General features: G+C 35.8%; 1 protein-coding gene across 6 annotated transcripts; it reads right to left on the bottom strand.

The window, feature by feature from the left end:
• Positions 1-576: 576 nt before the first annotated feature.
• On the bottom strand, positions 577-24,550 carry LOC111624575 (solute carrier family 23 member 1-like). Of its 6 annotated transcripts, none has more exons than XM_023367466.1 (12): positions 23,553-24,550; positions 19,801-19,848; positions 18,692-18,793; positions 6,202-6,359; positions 5,425-5,581; positions 5,184-5,365; positions 4,994-5,114; positions 4,773-4,914; positions 3,663-3,916; positions 3,317-3,590; positions 3,151-3,246; positions 577-920 (listed from the first exon to the last, which is right to left on the bottom strand). In XM_023367466.1, the coding sequence occupies exons 1-12, from the start codon at positions 23,610-23,612 to the stop codon at positions 682-684; spliced, it is 1,833 nt and encodes a 610-aa protein (XP_023223234.1). In that variant the 5' UTR covers positions 23,613-24,550; the 3' UTR covers positions 577-681. The 6 variants fall into 6 exon arrangements, with proteins under 6 accessions (XP_023223234.1, XP_023223235.1, XP_023223236.1 ...); XM_023367467.1 differs by lacking the exons at positions 18,692-18,793; positions 19,801-19,848; positions 23,553-24,550 and adding exons at positions 15,866-15,967; positions 17,006-17,053; positions 18,355-18,489; XM_023367468.1 differs by lacking the exons at positions 18,692-18,793; positions 19,801-19,848; positions 23,553-24,550 and adding exons at positions 15,866-15,967; positions 16,185-16,369; positions 17,006-17,053.
• Between the last annotated feature and the right edge of the window lie 1,097 nt (positions 24,551-25,647).

The following is a 25,647-nucleotide window of genomic DNA, read 5'->3' as shown; positions in this document are numbered from 1 at the left end:
ACGAGCGTTTAGCGGAGCGTGCGCACTGGCTCGGTTTGGAAATGGATGTGGAAGTGATTGCTTGTGTGTGGCTCCTCTATCGTCGCTATAAAAGACGACGGCAGAGGCAAAGAGAATTTTGGGTGCACCCAATATTACGAGATAGACTGACGCATGAAATGTTTGCGACGTTGTATCCAAAACTAAGACAAAATAAATTCAAGTTTTTTAATTCTTTTAAAATATCTATAAAATCCTTTGACGATGGTTGGTGTCTTTTAGATATCATCAATAAATAGATCAGTATCGAAATGATCGTTTTCCATTTCAGCACATATATCTCAAAGCGCTCGGCTGACGCCCGCAAAACGCGCGATCGCATGTACGGTAACATGGCAGCACATATATCTCAAAGCGCCCGTAAAGCGCTCGCAAAACGCGCGTTTTAACAAAAATCTATAAACGCGCGTTAAACGCGCGCTTGGCGTTTGAGTGTGTACGGCTACATAGAACTCTTGGTTCTTTAAAACGCGCGTTAAACGAGCGTTTAAAAGCGCGCGTTTAACGCGCGTTGAAAAACGCCTAGTGTGTACAGGGCCTAAATATTTGTACACAAAATTGTGTATCGGGAATAACAATGTCATATAAAATTTATTATAGCGAATAGAAAAAAAATTGGTGATAATCCACTTTCCGAATAATTTATAAGTGAATTTCATCCATGACATATTCATTTTTCTTGCCATTTTCAGCATCAGCCTTCTTACATTTATGGAAAATGTTCCTTTCTTGGTAAGATGGACAAATGGGAATGAAAGAAAAGATAGAACAATGTAACTTGTCACCGAATGGCATTCGATAACAATCGTCGTTATTTTCCGATGTGTTCGTTCCGTCCTTTTGTTCATTCCATTTCGTAATTCCTCTTTCTTCATCCGAACCTGAAATAAGATTACATATTTATATAACAAGAAATTAAAATATTCGCGTGGATTTTAAACTGGAATTACATTATAAAGAGCAGAGGGAAAGAGAATTTACTGTAATTTTCTTAACCATTAAGTTTTATTTTATAAAACAAAAGCTCTCTTTACTCAATATGTTTGCCTATATTTATACAGGAACATGCAAAGTTTGTACATTTTTTTCATAGATCTAAATAGAGGTGTATATATATATATATATATATAATATATATTTTTTTTTTTTTTCGGATAAGGAGAGGCATATGCTACTCCGCCCATCCTTCAATATGCCCACTGATGGCCGAGTGGATAAACACTGGTATTTGATCTCGGGTTCGTAACTCACCAACTTTCAATGTTCAGTTCAACTACCAGCGGATTGGCCACGTGGACAGGTCAAGAGGCCACACCGGTATCCTGGGCAACGAACGGGCCGATCAGCTGGCAAAGGCGGGAGCCAGTGGCCCATTTGTTACGAGGATGGTCGACCCCTCGACTACATACATAAAAGGTACTCTACTGCAGAGATCGATGATAAGCTGGCGAGAGCGCTGGACTCTAAGTACAGTAGGTAGGTCAACCTACGCCTTCGTGCCTGTAGTTGGCCTCACTCCGATAAGTTGTTGCTCGTTGTCGACTCAAATCTTAACTGGCCACGGGAGGTTCCCCCACTTCAAGTCCAAATTCGGACAAGGAGATGGTAGCTGCCCCTGTGGTAGTCCTCGCGGCGACGCGAGGCATTGCGTACTTGACTGTCCCTTAACAAGGGACTTCCGCCTAGGGGCGGACCAAGTTGACTGGTCTAAGCCCCCTGAACAAGTACTTCGAACGCTAGCAGCTAGTAAAGGGAACCTAAAGAAACTAAAGGAATTGATGGGAAAAATCATAGATCTTCTTGATCTATAAGTCTAGTTGGCTTATTTGGGCCCCTCCCTCTGGGGTAAGGGCCCCGCTGTCCGTATACCTACTATACGTAGGTATTAGTTTGAGTATTCTATATACGTGTGAGCTATAAAAGGTTTAGTAGTGTGGACCAAAGTGCAGTACAGGCTGCACATACAAAAGTTATGCCAAGTTAGTGAGCTGGGCCGGGGTGCAGACGGGAGTCCGAATGATGCATCATAGGGCCCAGCTATGACGTCCCTGTCTACCGTGCCAGGTACCGACCAATCGATGAACAAGGCATAGTCTCTTTAAACCCTGTAGTGCCAATAGGCGGGGCAGGGCAAAGAGTTCCTTATGAGATTGCGTGGACAGGTCAGTCCACAGCTTGTATGGAGCCTGAGATTAAAAAGGACTCCTTTTAGCCATCTTTTTTTTGAACAAATGAAAAGTGAAAAAATAATTCTTTATTAATAAAAACTAGTATTAAAGATAAATGTCATACAACGGTACGAATCTCCAACATAGTCTTTGTAACCAATGGAGGATATGTATTGCAAGAAACCAAGGTCGCGGATTCTTCTGAAACAGAATTCTTTTGGTTGCTTGTAGAGCTACTCATGCACCGCCTTCTGCAACTCATCTGATGAAAATGCTGATCATCTGATGCACTCGCCTTCTGAACTCAGCGCTTCTTTAAGTAATCCAAACCAGTGATAATCATGTGAAGCACATTCCATGGGGCAACTGCCGAATGAGCAATATGTAGCTTCGCATTGTCTTATTATAGAAGAATCTTGTTATCTTCAACAAGGGCAATATAATGCGCTGAATCTTGACTGATGTTAAATAATTTAGATATCTTATCCATCGTAATACGACAATTTTCCTGTGCGATGCGTTCAACTTCAGCTATTGATAACGATGTCCCAACTTAGCCAGTCATGACCTTTGATCATCATCCCTAGAAGTCGTTCCTTCAAACTTTTATCCGCCACTTATGCACTTGCTAAAGAGATGTGTACGCACTCCCGTACTGAGCTATAATTTGCGCCGTTTTCATCCTTTACTACTAAGGAATCTGATAACAGAACGATAATCTTCCCTGATGTATGACTTCGGTGGCCATCTTAGGACTGCTGTTGTGACGTCAATTTTTACACATATTTTAAGGTTTTCATTTGACTTATCTATATATTTTTCAATTTACGATTTAAAAAAATACATGATGCAATATACAAATTTTCAATAAATAAATTCTAATCCTTTCTTTCCTGTTAAATTGTTTAAACATCAGTTTATCAGTTTAAAATCCTACACTTACCCGGTACAGTATTGTCCAGAAAAAACCCTAAAACTGCACCAACGAATGAACCAGTTCCGAGTAGAACAGTAAATATTTGATCGAGGATTGGCACTCCTAAATAAAATTTTTATTTTTAAAATAATGGATGATACTTTACATTATGTCTTACAAGATATTAACTAACCAGTATTTATAGCTCCACGATTAGCTTCTATCCATTTAGGAATGCAGATTCCTAAGAACAGACTCAAACCCAGAATAAATAAATTCCTAGGTGAGTTAAGATTAACATATTGAAGGTTAGACAACCCGACGGCTGAAACCATAGAAAACATAACGATGAAGATTCCACCGATAATAGGTTCGGGAATGGTTATGAAGAATGTACCAAATTTGCCTAAACAACCAAGTAAAATCATAAATAATGCCCCATACTGTACCACTCGTCTGCTGGCTACCTATAAAGAAAATTTTCAAAATTTAAAAATTATTTAATATTTAAAAAATTATTTTAATAATATCAAACTTACTTTTGTAATACTAATAGCACCAACATTTTCGCTATAAGTTGTCATTCCACTACTTATTCCCCAAAGTCCCGCTAAGAGACTTCCAATGCCTTCCACAAATATACCTCTATTGATAGCATGAATGGGAGGAGTAGGAGCACCGGATATTCTGGCACAAGCGTAGAAATTTCCGATTGATTCCACGATTGCTGAGAACATACCCGCTAAAAATCCCAACACAGCTGATGTCGATACAGTTGGTAATCCCCATTGACCTGCATTAGACAATATTTTTCTACGAATTTTCAGTTTGTCCGCTAGTGACGGGTAGATAAAACTAATGCTGTAAACAAGACCGCGGTTTTAGCAAAAACAGAATCCGAAATTTTGAATAGGCAATGAAACAGGTGTCATTATTAATTTTTAAATCAGGTTTACTTTATATATTTCTTTTCAAACTACAAAAATTTCAGACTATAAAGGATTAGATTGACAGAAAAAGATTAGATTTAGGTTTATTTGGTTACGGTAATGCAACACTTGGGCGATGTGCTGAGGGAGACTTTCTATGGAAAATTGGCCCCTGTTTAAGTGTTACTAACGTAAAGAAAACCCGGAAAAGTCTACGTGGCCAGTCCGTTGGCAAAGCGCGAACCCACGACTATCTACTAGTGTTCAGCGGTTTTATCCACTCGGCCACTGATGGACATGGAAAAAGACAACGAAACACTTTGGCCGATATGTTCACTGGAGAATTTGCTATGGAAAACTATATGTTATTTATGTGTTATATACGCAAAGAAAACTCCAAGTGGCCAGCCCGTTAGTGAAGCACGAACTGGCGACTCCACTGGCGGGCCAAAACCAGTTAACCGATTTTGAAAATTTTTCGCTTTTTGCCAGCACTAGATAAAACCACTAAACACTGGTAGTCTGATCTCGAGTTCGCGCCTCACCAATAGGCTACCTACGTGGTGATTTCCGGATTTTCTTCAAGTATTTAACATCTAAATAAGAGCCAGTTGCTCAAAGAAAATCCCCCTTGATGCATAACCTAGAGAAATCGCTTAAGTGTTACGTTGCCTTACTCTATTAACCAGCCAACTTTCGGTCTAGATCGAATATACTTACCTGGATATGGAAATCTGAACCAAGGACTATTATACAACGCGGATATTCTCAAATCTGTTCTAGCAGCATTTCCGTTCGAGAAAACGTTGGTTGCGGTCAAAGTTGCACAGATTAACCAAGATATGATTATAGTCAAAAAGACCTATTTTAAACCATATAATTAAAATATATATATTATTCCTATTTCTTAAATTTGAATTTTATTCAACGTAGGAAAATACCGGAAATAGTTCGAAGATTGGAGTGCTGACTTTTATAATCCCATTATTTTTACTGTAGATGCAACAGGATATATTCGCATTTCGTAAATATTGAGAAAATAATGTCAACAAAATAAGGGTCCTGTAAAAATTTTACTTTACTTGTCAAATTCTTCTTTCGGTTCAATACAGTAAATTCAAATATACTTACAAGAAACCGATTGCCCAATTTCCACTCATGTAAGTAGCAGCCTCTACAAACAAAGAAATGCCTACCAATGTGATAACAGGAGTTATGGCTAAAGGAGTAATCCATTTCAATACGAATCCTGTTATACCAGTAAGTCCTAAAAGTATTTGAAAGATCGCAGCGCAAGCTATAGATCCTTGAACCTGAATAAATTAAAAATTGTAAATTTTTGCCTGTGGATCAAAGAGATTTTATCACTTACCATTCTCATTCTGGATTGCCACATTTCTTCGTATTCGTGTTCTGTGAAATCGGTACTTAAATTACCACTATGAAGTGGGCATTTCCATTCTGGAAGATTTAATATTGTTATTGTCGGAACCAGGAAGGCCGCAGAACATCCTTGAATAATCGGCAATCTATAAATAAATAAACAACTCCAAATTTAAAAAGTTTTTTTAAAAAATGCGAATGTATTAATTCATTTAACTTAAATATGTTAAAATAAACGTTTCAGAAGTCTCAAGCTAAATGGAAATTGGTATGTTCTTGAAAGAAATATCTTCTGTCTTTTCCAAAATTCCAAATGTAGCGAGTTACTGAACCGATCAGAAACAAAGTAAACAACGTTCCAAATTCACTTTTAAAACAAAAGATTCCGCGTTATAACGAATATTCCCAATTAATTAATGCCTATAGGTACTACTACATTTTTTGTGGCTATTGCCATAATATTAGCTTTTTTTTTTCTTTTTGCTGCAAATTTCTCTGTCACTGCATTAACTTCTCCTGATTCTGTATCCCTCCTTATCTGATTATCTAGGAGTCCCGTTTTCAGTACTCTTTCCATGACAATTATGTCATGAAAAGAGTGATGTTGCTGACAGGATAAACTCTTTCCATGGTATTTGTTGATTATTAACAGTTCTATTTTCAAATATATTTACCTGTGCATATTGAAAATAATCTTTTCATTTTGTTATTTTACTTTATATATTAAAATTCGAATCATAAAACAACTTTATTTTTAGAACTTTACCTGACCCCAAATGTACTCTGGACAAAGGTAACAATTCCTGATACGAAGAACGTTGTGGATATTATGTAACCTCGAGCGGGATCGTCCTTCCTTATACATAGATATGGAGTAATGATATAAGCATAAGCTACAATTCCACCAAACATAGTTAAATAATGCTGTTTAAATTAAAACTTGAATGTTATATATTATCATAAAAACATATATTTAAATAATTGAAATATTTTATATGCTAAACCATCTACTTTATGGGAAAATATTTATAATACAATATTATATTCAAGATGCTTCGATCATTTTAGAAAATCTCGAAACATTAAAAATACAGTAATATCTCGATTTAACGGACTAATCGAGGTGGGTCCGAGAGAATCGAAAGTCTGTTATATAATAAAGTAGGAATGTCATACACCAAGTCAGAGATCAGAAATCATAATTGATAATTTTTAAAGCCTGACTTTAGCGAATAAAGAGGGCTACCCGTAAGGTTTAAAGGTCTCTTTTACGAATTGTAAAGCATTTACTTTGTCAGATATAATGATTTACTGTACTTAGATATAATGACGATTCCACTATGAAGCTTCACCCCTGAGAACACAATCTTCCAATGATGTCCTTCCCGTTCTGTGTGAACGGCCATAAAAATTATCTATCATTCGCAAAGTTGAAAGTTTGTATTAATTTGTTAGAATGCTGATCCTGAGAAAAAAAAATTTACGTAAATCAGTAGAGGAGAAGGTGGTATTATGGAACACTGCGGGTATTATGGAACCACCTCATTTCGAACTGATAATAAAGGCAAACTGTAGCGGAATGTGGCTGAACTGAACTAGGTAGACATCCATAGCAAGGGGAAAACCCATTTTACTTCAGTTGAACGGTTGTCCGTATTTAATCAGCAAATTTGTTTTTTTCAAAATTCGCAAGTTTTGAATGCTAAGTGAATTTAATTATTTTTAAAATATAAATCGTGTAGTCGTAGGTTCACTGGTGCATGTATTCCGTTCCAGAGATTTAGGGGTACTTATTAATCTGTGTGATATTCACGTTTTTTAAATTTTGGTCTTGACAGACATAAGTTAATTCAAGATGGCGATGCGTGAAATATGGACCCCATTGGTGTTTTTACAGTAATATGGAACTCAACTCCTCCGAACTCTCTCTTTGCAATCAGACATTCGTCCGCAGCAATTTGGGAAAAAGACACTAGATATAAAGTCAATTCTTCCTGAAAATATCGAAAAAGAGCTGCTGAAATATATATCGTTGATGGAGGTCATATTTTTCTATTATAAAAGCATTTTTGTAATAAAATACATTGGAGTAAATAATTTGGTAATTATTTAACATTTTTTGTCCTTTCCTATTTGTTTTTGGTTACATTAAAGCATTTTTTTTTGAAAATATACACTAAGGTTCCATATTACCACCCGATTTTCTCTAAGCCTACTTTCGGACATTTTGTACAAAAGCCTTCAAAAACCATACTTATAATTACACTAGCGAAAAATCCAATTAGTAACATTTAGTTTACTAGTTACCGGTACTTTTCGCACAAAAACTGTGGGTGTAAACAAGGTAGTTATGATACCTTGTTTACAATTCACTAAAATGTAATTGGGGTTCCATAATACCACCTTCTCCTCTACAGTTGAATTTAACGAAGCAATAATTACACTAAAGCCAATAAATTGTCTTTGATATTATGTGTATTTATTGAATTTCAAACAGAAAAATTGCTTTTTACATCCGGGGGATCATTGATACTTCCGTAAAGTCCAGATATCGATCCATTAATACGTGGTATATAACTGTCTGAAAAAGTAATTTTAATAATTTAAACGAGAACATTTTTATAAATTAAGCTATTGCATTATATTGTATCTCAGGACTGAATCAAGTGTTAAAAGTTGGCAGGATTATTTCTATATATGGAGTGTTGATACTGATAAATTTTGGTGGTTAAAGGTCAATGGCGTGTAGAGATAGAGATCATAGGTCATATCTCGAGTGGGGTCAGACTTAATGAAAATTTTATTTGTTACTGGCATTAATTTTTAAAAACTCACTTCACCCCTAAAATAAGGCCTTTGTTTAATAATAATGATGATTACTTTTTACCAAAATCTCATAACAGATCGCGCCAAACATATATATATTTTTTTCATTTAAACTTAATCTCCTGTTCGAGAACCGGAAAAGTCATGCCAATTTTTGAATACAAATGCGATAAGTATATATTATNTGAACGCTGCGAAATAATGTAACGTCGTATGGTGAGTTTTTGTTCGTATCGTGGAACAAAAATATGTTCGAATTTCATGTAGTATCCTGAAAATTTCGTATGCTGGGGCGTTCGTATCCTGAGGTACCATTGTATTTAATTATAATTTTCCTTAAAAGTATGTTCATACAATTGAAGAATATTTTGTACCAGGTATGTATAATTGTATATCCACCACACATTTTATTTCACCAAGTTTTTATAATTTTATTTTTAATTGTAGCCCTTATATTGTGGCTAGCGATTCGGAATGCAATTGTGATATTAAAAATACATAAGTCTACGGTTTTTCTGGCTTATCGAACAAATGAATACGAATGGACTCTGAATACGAATGGTCCATTCGTATTCATTTGTTCAGTTTGCATCATCACTGACGCGCGATTAACTGATTGTCCATGGAAGTTGGCTTCTTACAGAAACACAGCTTCCCTATCATCAAATGTCACGGCACGCCACTGGTTTATAATATACAGTAATTAAAAACTAGTTAATTTCAAGAATTTCGTTAGGGTGGTAAATGGCGCTGCGACACCGTTGTGAATTCAATGGATTTAACAAGACAGTACCGACAATGAATGTTTTTTTTTTTTATTGGTTAAAGCAGGGGTTGCAAACTGGCGGCCCTCAGGCCAGATACGGCTCGTTTAGGCTTCATATCAGGCCCGTGGTTTTGACGATTTCTTTTCTAAAAGAAAAATCATTGTTTCTAACATCTTTGCCTGGATTAAAACAGAAAATATTCAAACTTCTGTTTCCGTAAGTCGTAAAGTAAAGGATTGGCAACAAAAAGACCTTTGTTAGATCCTTTTTTTAGTTTATAGTATGTTTTGGTTTACCGAATAATAATGAATACACCACGTCTGATATACATGTATTTAACTAGCTCTTTACTGCATTTGAGTTTGAGATCCCTGGGTTGAAGTAATCACATATGTTTGGCCATCATTAAATGGTTAATCGGCTTGTTGTTTACACGTGATGGAATGCGATTTTTCAAATATTTTTCGAAAATCAGTGTTGTTTCAGGAGTTTAGACAGTTCGTGTAATGAAATAAGTATATAATGATTTGTGACAGTTTTGTCAACAATACGACATTGCTTCACAAAACTTTATACTCGTACTTTTCCATGCAAACGGGAAGCCATGTTATTTCAATTCAAAACTTCCCCTGAAAGGAGTTAGACAGATTACCGGCACGACTCTATTGCTAACGGAAAAGTAAGACACTACTAATTTGAGGTGGAGAGCCTATATTTTAAATTAAATACTGCATACATACGAAAATCATAAAATAGTTGTGATGACTAAAGCGCTAAACTTATTATATATATACAGTATATAAATTAAAGCATAAAAAACTTCTAAAATATATCCAGAATGCTTAATCGCGATCGGATTCAGCACCCTTATATATATATAACAATTACAAATTTTCCCAATAAAACGATTTCATTTTATTTAAGGATGTTATACATCCGAGGCTGTTATACATTTATTTACGGCTGTTATTTAAGGATGTTATATATATAACAGAGTGAAAGTATGGCGATCAGTCAGAAAATTACACCCCAAGATTTTTACATTTTTGAACTTAGGACACTTTGAAATGTCGAGATATGCAAAAAAAAATCGGGTTTTTTTCCTGTATGTATGGATGACTGTGGGGGGCATGGTTTTGTTTACCCTCTTTGAAGCTTAATAACTTCTGTGCTTTTTGACGAAAATTTCTGAAATTTTTCAGGGAGATTTGTTTATTAGGGAAATTGGTGCTATTAAATTCCAAATATGATAGTATCTCACATATTCTGTTACTATTGGTAAACCGATAATCTGTAATTTACATATATTTTACGAAAAACACTTATATTACCATACTACTTCGTTTGAAGAAACATTGCGCTGGAAATGTCTTTGAGAATTGTTGGAGATTATTGCTATAAGAAACTCCTGTAACGTAGGGAAGCAATCAAAATTATTGAAGTTCTGCAGAAAATACTGCATTTAAAAAGCTAGTTTCTTTTTAAGGGTTATAATTTTTTATATTGCACTAAAAATTGTTACACTGTTTCTTTGGTGTGACAGATTAACTTTACTTAATTTTGAGAAAGATGTGTAAGAAATCTGTCATTTGCAAATGTCATTTGTTCCTAGTCTCGTGAACTGAAGAATATAATACGTGTTAAAAGCTTAAGGACGAAAACAATTGTTAACGGTGATAGCTAGAAAATGTCTTGGTGACGAGCCTGCCACGACGATGTGATTCCATACTGAAGGGTCTCTCTGCGTGGGTATTGATAAGCATTTTCCTTTCATTCCTCAACTATGTCCAACGTATGTATCTTTTTCATAAAAGACTTTTACTGTTTTGATTTGTAAAATCCTAAAGTTGTGCATTATCCTGTTAGACTCGAGTAATACAATTCTTGCCGTATTTATCTGCATTCATTTACAGTTTTCTCTATTCACGTTCAAATGTGGTCCGTGTTTAAGTTATGAACACGTGTGTAGTTCCATACAAACTTCAAAGTTTCACAAGAACTTTGCCTCTGGATACTTTTACACACTGCTCCTTACTTCAGTGTGTAAAAGAAGCGCTTCGAGCCGATTACCTATTTAATTGCGCGAAATTTTAAATAATCTGGATTGAAGTGGCCGAGATTTCACAAAGTTGATACTCTTTACGTCTTTAACCATTCCAGTGTTTTTCACTTGCCGGAGTTTGCCTATGCAGACAACAATGAATATTAGTGTAATTTACGAATCGCTTCTCGACCATTACCCAATCACCATCAGTACAAAATCAACACAGTTTCCTCAAAGAATTTCATGCACAGTGATAAAAATGTTGATAAAATTGAATATTTATTTTCCAGTAATATTACTTTGCAGAGATTCGCACAAGATTTGGACTTAAATAGCGCCCTCCTATATAATGCAACCCTCGTAAAGCCGCAATGAATTTATATGAATGACTATCCCCATAAATATACAGTATCCTGAGACACGGAATGTACGATTTTGCATTGCAAACGATACTGTTTCAAGCCTTCATACTGAAACTTGTATGTAAACCTCATTACTGACGACCGGGTGACCGAGTTCAGGTCTACTGTTCTGAGACCCTAAATCGAATCCGAATTAGCAACCCCTGAAATTTTTCAGAGGAGGTCAATCTCGGATGTATCGGACACTGTTCCTCACCATTCGGTCGCACATTGTGGGCCCCGCCGAACCCGTAATTTGTGAGAAAAGTCCTCCTTAGGGCTGGAAGTGACGAAAAAAAGTCATTACTATATACAGTTCTCATTGCTCGAGGTTCTTCGTTTAGCGTTACACCTCGATTTAGTGTCAACTTCAGACGTGCACACAGGGCAGCAGACTTGACTGTAAAAGATTAATCGTAATCATATATGCATCTTGAAGCATTTAAAAAACAAATTTACACTTATTCTACATTCCTTTATTTTTATATTGCTGAAATTGTTCCAATAATTTTCGAAAAAACACTTTAATTAACATAAATAATTAACTAAAACTAAGAATAAATTTAAATTCAGATGAAAATTTTTTGGAATTCCAAATGCACGACATAAATTTACGCAAAAATATCAAAGGTTGCAAATAATATTGCTACATATCTTATAATACTGCAAATTTACACTTGATTAAAACGTCATTGAAGAAAATAATTAAACTTTTATAGAAAAGTGAAAAATAAATAAATTTAGGCCCTGTACACACTAGGCGTTTTTCAACGTGCGTTAAACGCGCGCTTTTAAACGCTCGTTTAACGCGCGTTTTAAAGAACCAAGAGTTCTATGTAGCTGTACACACTCAAACGGCAAGCGCGCGTTAAACGCGCGTTTATAGATTTTTGTTAAAACGCGCGTTTTGCGGGCACTTTACGGGCGCTTTGAGATATATGTGCTGCCTTAAATAATTAAACATTAAAAAATCGAAGAGAAATAAAAATATAAGCACTAAGAGCCTGTACACACTAGGCGTTTTTCAACGCGCGTTTAACGCCGAGCTAACGCGCGTTAGCTCGGCGTTCGACGAGCGTTAGTTCGGCGTTTAGCACTAGCTCAGTTTGGAAATGGACGAGAAAGTAATTGATTGTGTGTGCTCCTCCATCGTCGCTATAAGGCCCTGTACACACTAGGCGTTTTTCAACGAGCGTTTAGCGGAGCATGCGCACTGGCTCGGTTTGGAAATGGATGTGGAAGTGATTGCTTGTGTGTGGCTCCTCTATCGTCGCTATAAAAGACGACGGCGGCCCTGTACACACTAGGCGTTTGACGAGCGTTTAGCGGAGCGTGCGCACTGGCTCGGTTTGGAAATGGATGTGGAAGTGATTGCTTGTGTGTGGCTCCTCTATCGTCGCTATAAAAGACGACGGCGGCCCTGTACACACTAGGCGTTTGACGAGCGTTTAGCGGAGCGTGCGCACTGGCTCGGTTTGGAAATGGATGTGGAAGTGATTGCTTGTGTGTGGCTCCTCTATCGTCGCTATAAAAGACGACGGCGGCCCTGTACACACTAGGCGTTTGACGAGCGTTTAGCGGAGCGTGCGCACTGGCTCGGTTTGGAAATGGATGTGGAAGTGATTGCTTGTGTGTGGCTCCTCTATCGTCGCTATAAAAGACGACGGCGGCCCTGTACACACTAGGCGTTTGACGAGCGTTTAGCGGAGCGTGCGCACTGGCTCGGTTTGGAAATGGATGTGGAAGTGATTGCTTGTGTGTGGCTCCTCTATCGTCGCTATAAAAGACGACGGCGGCCCTGTACACACTAGGCGTTTGACGAGCGTTTAGCGGAGCGTGCGCACTGGCTCGGTTTGGAAATGGATGTGGAAGTGATTGCTTGTGTGTGGCTCCTCTATCGTCGCTATAAAAGACGACGGCGGCCCTGTACACACTAGGCGTTTGACGAGCGTTTAGCGGAGCGTGCGCACTGGCTCGGTTTGGAAATGGATGTGGAAGTGATTGCTTGTGTGTGGCTCCTCTATCGTCGCTATAAAAGACGACGGCGGCCCTGTACACACTAGGCGTTTGACGAGCGTTTAGCGGAGCGTGCGCACTGGCTCGGTTTGGAAATGGATGTGGAAGTGATTGCTTGTGTGTGGCTCCTCTATCGTCGCTATAAAAGACGACGGCGGCCCTGTACACACTAGGCGTTTGACGAGCGTTTAGCGGAGCGTGCGCACTGGCTCGGTTTGGAAATGGATGTGGAAGTGATTGCTTGTGTGTGGCTCCTCTATCGTCGCTATAAAAGACGACGGCGGCCCTGTACACACTAGGCGTTTGACGAGCGTTTAGCGGAGCGTGCGCACTGGCTCGGTTTGGAAATGGATGTGGAAGTGATTGCTTGTGTGTGGCTCCTCTATCGTCGCTATAAAAGACGACGGCGGCCCTGTACACACTAGGCGTTTGACGAGCGTTTAGCGGAGCGTGCGCACTGGCTCGGTTTGGAAATGGATGTGGAAGTGATTGCTTGTGTGTGGCTCCTCTATCGTCGCTATAAAAGACGACGGCGGCCCTGTACACACTAGGCGTTTGACGAGCGTTTAGCGGAGCGTGCGCACTGGCTCGGTTTGGAAATGGATGTGGAAGTGATTGCTTGTGTGTGGCTCCTCTATCGTCGCTATAAAAGACGACGGCGGCCCTGTACACACTAGGCGTTTGACGAGCGTTTAGCGGAGCGTGCGCACTGGCTCGGTTTGGAAATGGATGTGGAAGTGATTGCTTGTGTGTGGCTCCTCTATCGTCGCTATAAAAGACGACGGCGGCCCTGTACACACTAGGCGTTTGACGAGCGTTTAGCGGAGCGTGCGCACTGGCTCGGTTTGGAAATGGATGTGGAAGTGATTGCTTGTGTGTGGCTCCTCTATCGTCGCTATAAAAGACGACGGCGGCCCTGTACACACTAGGCGTTTGACGAGCGTTTAGCGGAGCGTGCGCACTGGCTCGGTTTGGAAATGGATGTGGAAGTGATTGCTTGTGTGTGGCTCCTCTATCGTCGCTATAAAAGACGACGGCGGCCCTGTACACACTAGGCGTTTGACGAGCGTTTAGCGGAGCGTGCGCACTGGCTCGGTTTGGAAATGGATGTGGAAGTGATTGCTTGTGTGTGGCTCCTCTATCGTCGCTATAAAAGACGACGGCGGCCCTGTACACACTAGGCGTTTGACGAGCGTTTAGCGGAGCGTGCGCACTGGCTCGGTTTGGAAATGGATGTGGAAGTGATTGCTTGTGTGTGGCTCCTCTATCGTCGCTATAAAAGACGACGGCGGCCCTGTACACACTAGGCGTTTGACGAGCGTTTAGCGGAGCGTGCGCACTGGCTCGGTTTGGAAATGGATGTGGAAGTGATTGCTTGTGTGTGGCTCCTCTATCGTCGCTATAAAAGACGACGGCGGCCCTGTACACACTAGGCGTTTGACGAGCGTTTAGCGGAGCGTGCGCACTGGCTCGGTTTGGAAATGGATGTGGAAGTGATTGCTTGTGTGTGGCTCCTCTATCGTCGCTATAAAAGACGACGGCGGCCCTGTACACACTAGGCGTTTGACGAGCGTTTAGCGGAGCGTNTGTGGGTGTAGTTATGATACCTTGTTTACAATTCACTAAAATGTAATTGGGGTTCCATAATACCACCTTCTCCTCTACATTTGAATTTAACGAAGCAATAATTACACTAAAGCCAATAAATTGTCTTTGATATTATGTGTATTTATTGAATTTCAAACAGAAAAATTGCTTTTTACATCCGGGGGATCATTGATACTTCCGTAAAGTCCAGATATCGATCCATTAATACGTGGTATATAACTGTCTGAAAAAGTAATTTTAATAATTTAAACGAGAACATTTTTATAAATTAAGCTATTGCATTATATTGTATCTCAGGACTGAATCAAGTGTTAAAAGTTGGCAGGATTATTTCTATATATGGAGTGTTGATACTGATAAATTTTGGTAGTTAAAGGTCAATGGCGTGTAGAGATAGAGATCATAGGTCATATCTCGAGTGGGGTCAGACTTAATGAAAATTTTATTCGTTACTGGCATTAATTTTTAAAAACTCACTTCACCCCTAAAATAAGGCCTTTGTTTAATAATAATGATGATTACTTTTTACCAAAATCTCATAACAGATCGCGCCAAACATATATATATTTTTTTCATTTAAACTTAATCTCCTGTTCGAGAACCGGAAAAGTCATGCCAATTTTTGAATACAAATGCGATAAGTATATATTATCATTTTACTTTTTTAAATATTACTTTATCTCTATGAAATTTTATTTAAATTCGTAAAAAGGAATAAAAATTATAATAAATTTACATCAAGAAAATAAAAAAAATCGAATAACAAACCTGAATTCCTAAAATGATGCTAATGTACCAAGGAGGTACATCATCGACACCATAATGAAGATTGGATTTAGAAGATGATTTGTCGTTTTCTTTCTTACTTATCTGAAACATTAATTATAAAATTAACAAAAAACTAAAAACAAATATACAAAATAGTAATAACACTAAAAAGCTAAAATGTTTGTTTTTTACAATGAAACATGAATAATGAGAAAATGACAAGTTTCTTATATGCAAAGAGAATGTTCTTATGCATATAAATTGATACAAATTATCAATAAAAGATGGCTTATTTTTTAGATTAGTGCAAGTTTAGTACTTTCACTATGATGACCGAGGTGATAGTCATCATCTTTCCTCTCTAGAGATCCTGATTCGATAGTCCAGCAACCTCAGAAATTTTCAGTTATGTCGGGCCTCTCCCTCATTACCCTGATGAGGGATCAGCCATGGTATGCCTAGCCAAACCACCATAAGCATGGAAAAAGGCCCTCTTAGTGTCGACTGGGAGAAAAGAGATTTTTTAAAATAATTTTTGTATGCAGGGTGGGTGAAAAGTAACTAAGCATTGAGAAACCGCTATAATTTTTGTAGTAGTAATGTAATCACGATAAAATTTATGTCTACAGCCACAGCAATTAATTAAATTTTATAATTATTGAATTATAAAATTTACGTGGGCATCGGTTATGTGGACAGTGACCGAAAGACACGCAGTGGCAAAAAAAAATGGCCGACCACGTCTGTCCAGATTGCTGCAGGTTATGACGTGTAGAAATCAGCGGTTGCAGTGCAGATATAATGGCGTATGGCGAAGGGACGTCGTGCCACAATTCGTCCGGAAACAATCCCGAATTGTCACTCGAAACTAACGACCCCCAGTTCGGTTGTGAACTTACCAAGTAGCAGTTGTCCATCCAAATCACGCTCCCCGATCGTTTCAGGAAGTCGGTGGATGGTGCTGATGCCTAAATTGAATTATAAGGTATGCACGCGTATTTTAATTTAATAAGATAGATATCAAATTATTTATCATCATCTTTGCCTTATAAATATAGAAATTATAGAGATATCTCAATGCCTAGTTACTTTCCTCCCTCCCTATATTCTATTAAGCTGTCAAAAATGTAATTTACATACTTCGAGGCATTCCGATGCTGCTAGAACATTTCGCTGCATTTCGTTGTGCTAAAAAAGAAAAATGGATATAAATGAAGACTATTTTGCATTTTATTAAACGAAAATTTAATTTTCTTTTAGACAAAAAATTTGTTCTCTGTTAAAATCATCATTATAGTTTGTGCACGACGTATTTTACGTTATAAAAACGTCCGTTATAACTTTATGCATAACGTACCGATATACGCATTAAAAAAGTTTCACGTTAGAAGTTTATTTTATAAAATTTCAGACTAATCATATTTGATTTTTTATTGAAGTTACGCGTTGTCATCGTACGCACGGCCACATAAGAACGCGCTTGGTGTTTGTCGGACATATTGTTTTTGCAATCTCGCTTTTAGTTGTCTATTAATTATTTCATTGTTAATATGACTACATAATCTTTGATATCTTCAGAAGAAAACAAAGACCTTCAATGGCGTCCATGTTTGTTATATTTTTACAACATAACGGGCTTGGATGCGCATACGCCATCTAACTTTATTCGTTTATAATTCTAACGTCCGGTAAATATAACATAAAATACGTCGCGTCTATCACCATTCGTTCGTAATAAGATTAGGCTATTTGTTTATTGTAATGAATACTTATTTCACAATAAAAAAGTCAATAGCAGAATAACAAAATGGCAAATATAAAAGTGAATCTAAAAATCTAACAACGAATTGCGTAACTTTCCCTGCAAAAACATTTAAAACTGTGTGTGGCACCATCTGTTACGATACTTTATTTTTAAAACTTTTTATATTAATTATTATAAAATGGCAAAAAGTTTAATTTTGAGAGTAGAAGTGAGTTTTATATAAAAAAAAAATTATAAATGCTTTTTTAAGGAATAAAATCTCTGTTTTTAAACAACAAACTTCGCAAGGAAGTAACTACAGCTTATTCGAAAATTTATTTACGAATTATACCTCTGTCATATCCGAATTATTTGTCACAAATCGATAAAATGATCCCCCTTTCATCCTAACAACCAACTTTCGCTTTAACGAGGAATGGCGAAAAGATGCCTATTCAATGGCCACACAATTTTTCCCTCATCCCTCTATATGCTATCGTTCTTTTTATATCATCTAAATATGATCTTGGTCTTCCTCTTCTACTTTCTCCTAAGCTTTGTCTCCATTTTTTTTTTTTTTTTTTTTTTTAAGTGTTCGCACGTAGAGAGATGTTTACGTGCCGACGCGATATGGGGGCCGTGCACACGGGAATTTTTAGAGGTTTAATCCGCAATTAGAAAGTATTAAAACAATAGATTAAACACATTTTTAACTTAATTTTACGAGCAAATGATATTTACTTACCACTAGATTTTCGTGAAGAACGGGATAAACTTTCTAAATACACTTTTGATATTCGTTCGATTAAAAAATTTCAACGGAAATAAATGAAGTTATTTAGCATGAAAATTTGATTTATCACTTAATAGCTGTAAAAATACACGCATGAATGTGTCCCTTAATTGCTGAAAAGATTTTTCTATTGTAAATNATTTTTGAATACAAATGCGATAAGTATATATTATCATTTTACTTTTTTAAATATTACTTTATCTCTATGAAATTTTATTTAAATTCGCAAAAAGGAATAAAAATTATAATAAATTTACATCAAGAAAATAAAAAAAATCGAATAACAAACCTGAATTCCTAAAATGATGCTAATGTACCAAGGAGGTACATCATCGACACCATAATGAAGATTGGATTTAGAAGATGATTTGTCGTTTTCTTTCTTACTTATCTGAAACATTAATTATAAAATTAACAAAAAACTAAAAACAAATATACAAAATAGTAATAACACTAAAAAGCTAAAATGTTTGTTTTTTACAATGAAACATGAATAATGAGAAAATGACAAGTTTCTTATATGCAAAGAGAATGTTCTTATGCATATAAATTGATACAAATTATCAATAAAAGATGGCTTATTTTTTAGATTAGTGTAAGTTTAGTACTTTCACTATGATGACCGAGGTGATAGTCATCATCTTTCCTCTCTAGAGATCCTGATTCGATAGTCCAGCAACCTCAGAAATTTTCAGTTATGTCGGGCCTCTCCCTCATTACCCTGATGAGGGATCAGCCATGGTATGCCTAGCCAAACCATCATAAGCATGGAAAAAGGCCCTCTTAGTGTCGACTGGGAGAAAAGAGATTTTTTAAAATAATTTTTGTATGCAGGGTGGGTGAAAAGTAACTAAGCATTGAGAAACCGCTATAATTTTTGTAGTAGTAATGTAATCACGATAAAATTTATGTCTACAGCCACAGCAATTAATTACGTGGCATCGGTTATGTGGACAGTGACCGAAAGACACGCAGTGGCAAAAAAAAATGGCCGACCACGTCTGTCCAGATTGCTGCAGGTTATGACGTGTAGAAATCAGCGGTTGCAGTGCAGAGATAATGGCGTATGGCGAAGGGACGTCGTGCCACAATTCGTCCGGAAACAATCACGAATTGTCACTCGAAACTAACGACCCCCAGTTCGGTTGTGAACTTACCAAGTAGCAGTTGTCCATCCAAATCACGCTCCCCGATCGTTTCAGGAAGTCGGTGGATGGCACTGATGCCTAAATTGAATTATAAGGTATGCACGCGTATTTTAATTTAATAAGATATATATCAAATTATTTATCATCATCTTTGCCTTATAAATATAGAAATTATAGAGATATATCAATGCCTAGTTACTTTCCTCCCTCCCTATATTCTATTAAGCTATCAAAAATGTAATTTACATACTTCGAGGCATTCCGATGCTGCTAGAACATTTCGCTGCATTTCGTTGTGCTAAAAAAGAAAAATGGATATAAATGAAGACTATTTTGCATTTTATTAAACGAAAATTTAATTTTCTTTTAGACAAAAAATTCGTTCTCTGTTAAAATCATCATTATAGTTTGTGCACGACGTATTTTACGTTATAAAAACGTCCGTTATAACTTTATGCATAACGTACCGATATACGCATTAAAAAAGTTTCAGGTTAGAAGTTTATTTTATAAAATTTCAGACTAATCATATTTGATTTTTTACTGAAGTTACGCGTTGTCATCGTACGCACGGCCACATAAGAACGCGCTTGGTGTTTGTCGGACATATTGTTTTTGCAATCTCGCTTTTAGTTGTCTATTAATTATTTCATTGTTAATATGACTACATAATCTTTGATATCTTCAGAAGAAAACAAAGACCTTCAATGGCGTCCATGTTTGTTATATTTTTACAACATAACGGGCTTGGATGCGCATACGCCATCTAACTTTATTCGTTTATAATTCTAACGTCCGGTAAATATAACATAAAATACGTCGCGTCTATCACCATTCGTTCGTAATAAGATTAGGCTATTTGTTTATTGTAATGAATACTTATTTCACAATAAAAAAGTCAATAGCAGAATAACAAAATGGCAAATATAAAAGTGAATCTAAAAATCTAACAACGAATTGCGTAACTTTCCCTGCAAAAACATTTAAAACTGTGTGTGGCACCATCTGTTACGATACTTTATTTTTAAAACTTTTTATATTAATTATTATAAAATGGCAAAAAGTTTAATTTTGAGAGTAGAAGTGAGTTTTATATAAAAAAAAAATTATAAATGCTTTTTTAAGGAATAAAATCTCTGTTTTTAAACAACAAACTTCGCAAGGAAGTAACTACAGCTTATTCGAAAATTTATTTACGAATTATACCTCTGTCATATCCGAATTATTTGTCACAAATCGATAAAATGATCCTCCTTTCATCCTAACAACCAACTTTCGCTTTAACGAGGAATGGCGAAAAGATGCCTATTCAATGGCCACACAATTTTTCCCTCATCCCTCTATATGCTATCGTTCTTTTTATATCATCTAAATATGATCTTGGTCTTCCTCTTCTACTTTCTCCTAAGCTTTGTCTCCATTTTTTTTTTTTTTTTTTTTTTTTAAGTGTTCGCACGTAGAGAGATGTTTACGTGCCGACGCGATATGGGGGCCGTGCACACGGGAATTTTTAGAGGTTTAATCCGCAATTAGAAAGTATTAAAACAATAGATTAAACACATTTTTAACTTAATTTTACGAGCAAATGATATTTACTTACCACTAGATTTTCGTGAAGAACGGGATAAACTTTCTAAATACACTTTTGATATTCGTTCGATTAAAAAATTTCAACGGAAATAAATGAAGTTATTTAGCATGAAAATTTGATTTATCACTTAATAGCTGTAAAAATACACGCATGAATGTGTCCCTTAATTGCTGAAAAGATTTTTCTATTGTAAATTAGGAATATTTTTGCTTGAAATTATTGTCGTATCTAAAATTTTGTGAAAATATTTCAAATAAAATAAAAGAAACTTAAAATTTTTTTTTGTAAAATTTTGATTATATTCAAAATAATTTTTAAATGCAATTAAAATTTCTTTTAGTTTTATTTGTAGAGGAAAAAGTGGTATTATGGAACACTGCGGGTATTATGGAACCACCCCATTTCGAACTGATAATAAAAATGAACTATAGTGGATTGTGGCTGAACTGAACTAGGCAGACATCCATAGCAAGGGGAAAACCTGTTTCACTTCAGTTAAACGGTTGTCCGTATTGAATCAGCAAATTTGTTTTTTTTTTTTTTTCAAAATTCGAAAGTTTTGAATGCTAAGTGAATTTAATTATTTTTAATATATAAATCGTGTAGTTGTAGGTTCACTGGTGCACGAGACCGTTCCAGAGACTTAGGGGTACTTATTAATCTGTGTGATGTTCACGTTTTTTAAAATTTGGTCTTGACAGACATAAGTTAATTCAAGATGGCGATTTCATTGGTGCTTATAATATGAAAACCCAACTCCGCCGAACTCTCTATTTGCAAGCAGACATTCGTCCGGAGCAATTTGTGAAAAAGACACTAGGTAAAAAGCCAATTCTTCCTGAGAATATCGAAAAAGAGCTGCTGGAATATATATTGTTGATGGAGGTCATATTTTTCTATTATAAAAGCATTTTTTCGAAAAAATACATTGGAGTAAATGATTTTGTAATTATTTAACATTCTTTGTATTGATACTTTCCTGTTTGTTTTTGGATACATTAATGCATTTTTTGAAAATATACAGTAAAGTTCCATATTACCACCCGATTTTCTCTAAGCCTACTTTCTGACTTTTTGTACAAAAGCCTTCAAAAACCATACTTATAGTTACACTAGCGAAAAATCCAATTATGAAGATTTAGTTTAATAGTTACCAGTACTTTTCGCACAAAAAATGTGGATGTAGTTATGATACCTTGTTTACAATTCACTAAAATGAAAATAGGGTTCCATAATAACACCTTCTCCTCTATTGCATTTTTAAATTTATAACTTTTATTTTCTTTGGTAAATCAAAAATAATTATAATCACAAATAATAATAATCGTAATTTATTTTCAATTTTTATATATAGTTAAAATACAATTTACTAGAAGTGCGTTCTTATTAATTTTAAAAATACAAAATTAAAATAGATAAATGATTCTTAAGTGCCACATGTGTCTCACGTGGCACTTAATTGAGAATATTGGAAAACAGGAGAGGATTTGTGAAAATTTATCTACATGTAAATGTATCCTCCCTCAAAGGCTGATAACTCAGAAATGTAACGTAGTTCAATTTTTATTTTCCGGGCTCCTATATATAACAAAGGAAAAGTGTGGAGATCAGTCAAAAATGACCCCCAAGATTTTTACTCAACATTTTTGTACTCGTGGAATCTTTGAAACGTCGAAAAATGAAAAAAAATTCGGGGTTTATTCCTGTATTGTTATCAGGGGTACAATTTTGTTCACTTCTTTGAAGCTTAACTCCTGTGTTTTATGTCAAAAATCTCTGAAATCTTACAGGGGAGGGTTTGTTTATTAGGAAGATTGATGCTATTAAATTTTGATGGTTAAAGAGTGGGAAGATACAGGGATATGTCATATCTCGAGTAAAATGGGATTTAATGAAGATTTTACGCGTTATTAGCATTTATATTTTACGAAACTCATTTCTATCCTCAAAATTAATTGATTTATAAGAACCAAACGTCTTCCAACACTAGAGGAGTTATACTTCAACACTTAAAACAACCTTTCCAGCTCCAGTGATATTTGTTTACACCTCTGCAAACGTTTTCAACCTCATCGAGGTCTTCATCAGGCTACTTTACTTAGGAATTCGAACGCGTTTGGAACGGAACGTATACGATTCAAAATTTATAAACCGATTAAGAATACTCATGGAACGTTACGCACGTATAAAACAGTTTTAAATAAAAAATATCTAACAGAAGGCGCCACACTCAGTTGCCGGAAAAGTTAAGCAACTCGTAGCTGAAATTTTTTCCTTTATTATCTACACGTCTACATTACTGACATTAAGTGTAAATTAAGAATTTGCACTTAAAAGATAGTAAGCTAATAGCTATAAGCAAAGTCTCCTCAACATTCTTAAAACCATAGAGTAAATAAATATATACTTACTCTACGATTGTTGATTTCACAGTACTGTATATGTAAATTGTAATTAAGGATGGTTTGCATATCAGCATACAGTACGTGCTTCTATTTCAGGCCGAAAGGAATGACATAGGCTATACGTGTCGTGCATAATAAAACGACAATAGTATACTTGCATCAATTCTCCGGATACATATTGTTACGTATATGTTGAATTCGTTGCAGTCATACGACGATGTAAATTTCTAAACAAACTACGGTTTATATTTTCTGGTGTCCTTTAGCAATAGCATCTCACATGACTTACTTTGCAATTTGTCAGTGTCTTCTGGCATTTCAATGGTCAGTTAATGTGTCTGAGTTGATAAACTATATAATGCGTAATTTTTCAAATGCTCAATACACCTATTGTAAAATATGAAACACAGTACTAGCTACATATTCCCAGCGTTGCTCGGACTTTTGAGTGGGAGGGGATTGGTTGAGTTGGGAGATGGTGATAAAAACAGTGGTCTTAATAACTAAAATGCACATTTATCAACCTCAGTATTTACAATAATGAAACTGCAAAACACAACAAAATTGCTCCGGTTAAAGTTAGCAGATCAAATCTCTCTTCGGCGGCATCATCTACACATTAAGTTTTAATTTGATACCTGAACCGTATTTTTAGCCCGTTGTTTACTCAAACTAAGACGAATAAACTGAAATCCTTTTTCAATTGATATATATATATATAAACAATACAATACTAACGCCAAGAAATAATACAATTTTGCACGCACACATTCATTTGTTTTTTTTTTTTAATATATTTATAAATACTTTAAAGTTTAATCCAAAATTTGTTGCCTCATTTTACATGTTAATGTAAAAATCTGAGTCTATTTTGAGTGTATCGCATATTTTTCAGGCTACGGTTAACTTGTAAGCATGGTGTACAATTCAATGTACACGTACTGTACAGTACAAGTGAACGATGTTTTCACGCAACCACGAGAACAAAAACTTTATTGCAATGATGTGTTTCTCGCAATAAATTTGGCGATTTTGAAGTTATTCATTTATTTATCTATACTAATATTATAAAGAGGTAATGTTTGTATGTAAGTTTGGATGCAGCAGGTAATCTCCAAAACTACTCATCCGATTTCAAAAATTTTTTCACCAATATTTAGAATGGAACTTCAGGGTGGACATAGGCTGTATATTATTCCGTTAAACATGGGGGATGGACAGTTTTTTACGGTAAGCCTTACGGGGAAGGCTTACCGTAAAGAACTCTGCTTCTATTATACTATTTTAGATGCGGTTTTTTGCATTTTTGATTGCATTTTAATAGAGTACGTCAACAGAATGTACACTAAGAAGGGATTTTTCGATATTCCCCCCGGGGGGAGAGGGACAGGTTAAGGCTTACTGTGAAGAACTTCACTTCTATTATACTATTTTAGATGCAGTTTTTTTGCATTTTTGATTGCGTTTTAATAGGGTACATCAACAGAATGTACACTAAGAAAAAATTTTCGAAAAATTTTCCCCCACGGGGGAAGTGTTATACATTTATAATAGATACATTTTGAGCCACAACAAGGCGTGGCGGGGTCTGCTAGTTTTATAATAAAAGACATCACACAATAAAAATAAAAATTCAAAGTGACATGAAATATATTTATTGATAAACTCTTTCAACCGTTTAGAGGAAGAATAACAATCTACTCAAATAAGTACTTTGGCACTACAATGCTTTGAACTTTACATCTCATTCCTATAATATATTCTGAAAAGGTACAAGTGAAAATAAAGCATTTAATTTCTTACAATAATATTCGACACAAGAAAAAAAAACGTGTTTTTGAAAGACAAAATATGGCCGTTATTACGTAACTGTCTTTTATTATTATTATTATAATTTATCGTCGTTATTTTGCATCAGGATAAAACATTACACACGAACTTATATCCCTGAGATACAGGTCATTTTCACAAGGCAGCAGCATTACAAATCGGAGAAGTTGAAGAACAAAATATACAAATTTACCTTCTGAGATATAAAGTTTTTTGCTTGTTTAAATTAATTTACAATTGGATCGTGTTTTACATTCAACACAAAAGTTCT

The sequence above is a fragment of the Centruroides sculpturatus genome, unplaced genomic scaffold (assembly GCF_000671375.1).
Source record: "Centruroides sculpturatus isolate CEXI.00-Female unplaced genomic scaffold, Cexi_2.0 scaffold15, whole genome shotgun sequence".
NCBI classification, from domain to species: domain Eukaryota; kingdom Metazoa; phylum Arthropoda; class Arachnida; order Scorpiones; family Buthidae; genus Centruroides; species Centruroides sculpturatus.
Note: the sequence above shows the minus strand (reverse complement) of the source record. Positions and strands in the feature narration are given on the sequence as shown.

Bases quoted from the DNA above. Each gene is read 5' to 3' on its own strand.
- LOC111624575 (XM_023367466.1), bottom strand. From the start codon at position 23,612: ATGCAAACCATCCTTAATTACAATTTACATATACAGTACTGTGAAATC. The intron at 5,366-5,424 runs GTAAGTGATAAA...TAATTTATTCAG, and splicing joins GGCAATCCAGAATGAGAATG to GTTCAAGGATCTATAGCTTG. The intron at 5,115-5,183 runs GTAAGTATATTT...AAATTTTTACAG, and splicing joins AATTGGGCAATCGGTTTCTT to GACCCTTATTTTGTTGACAT.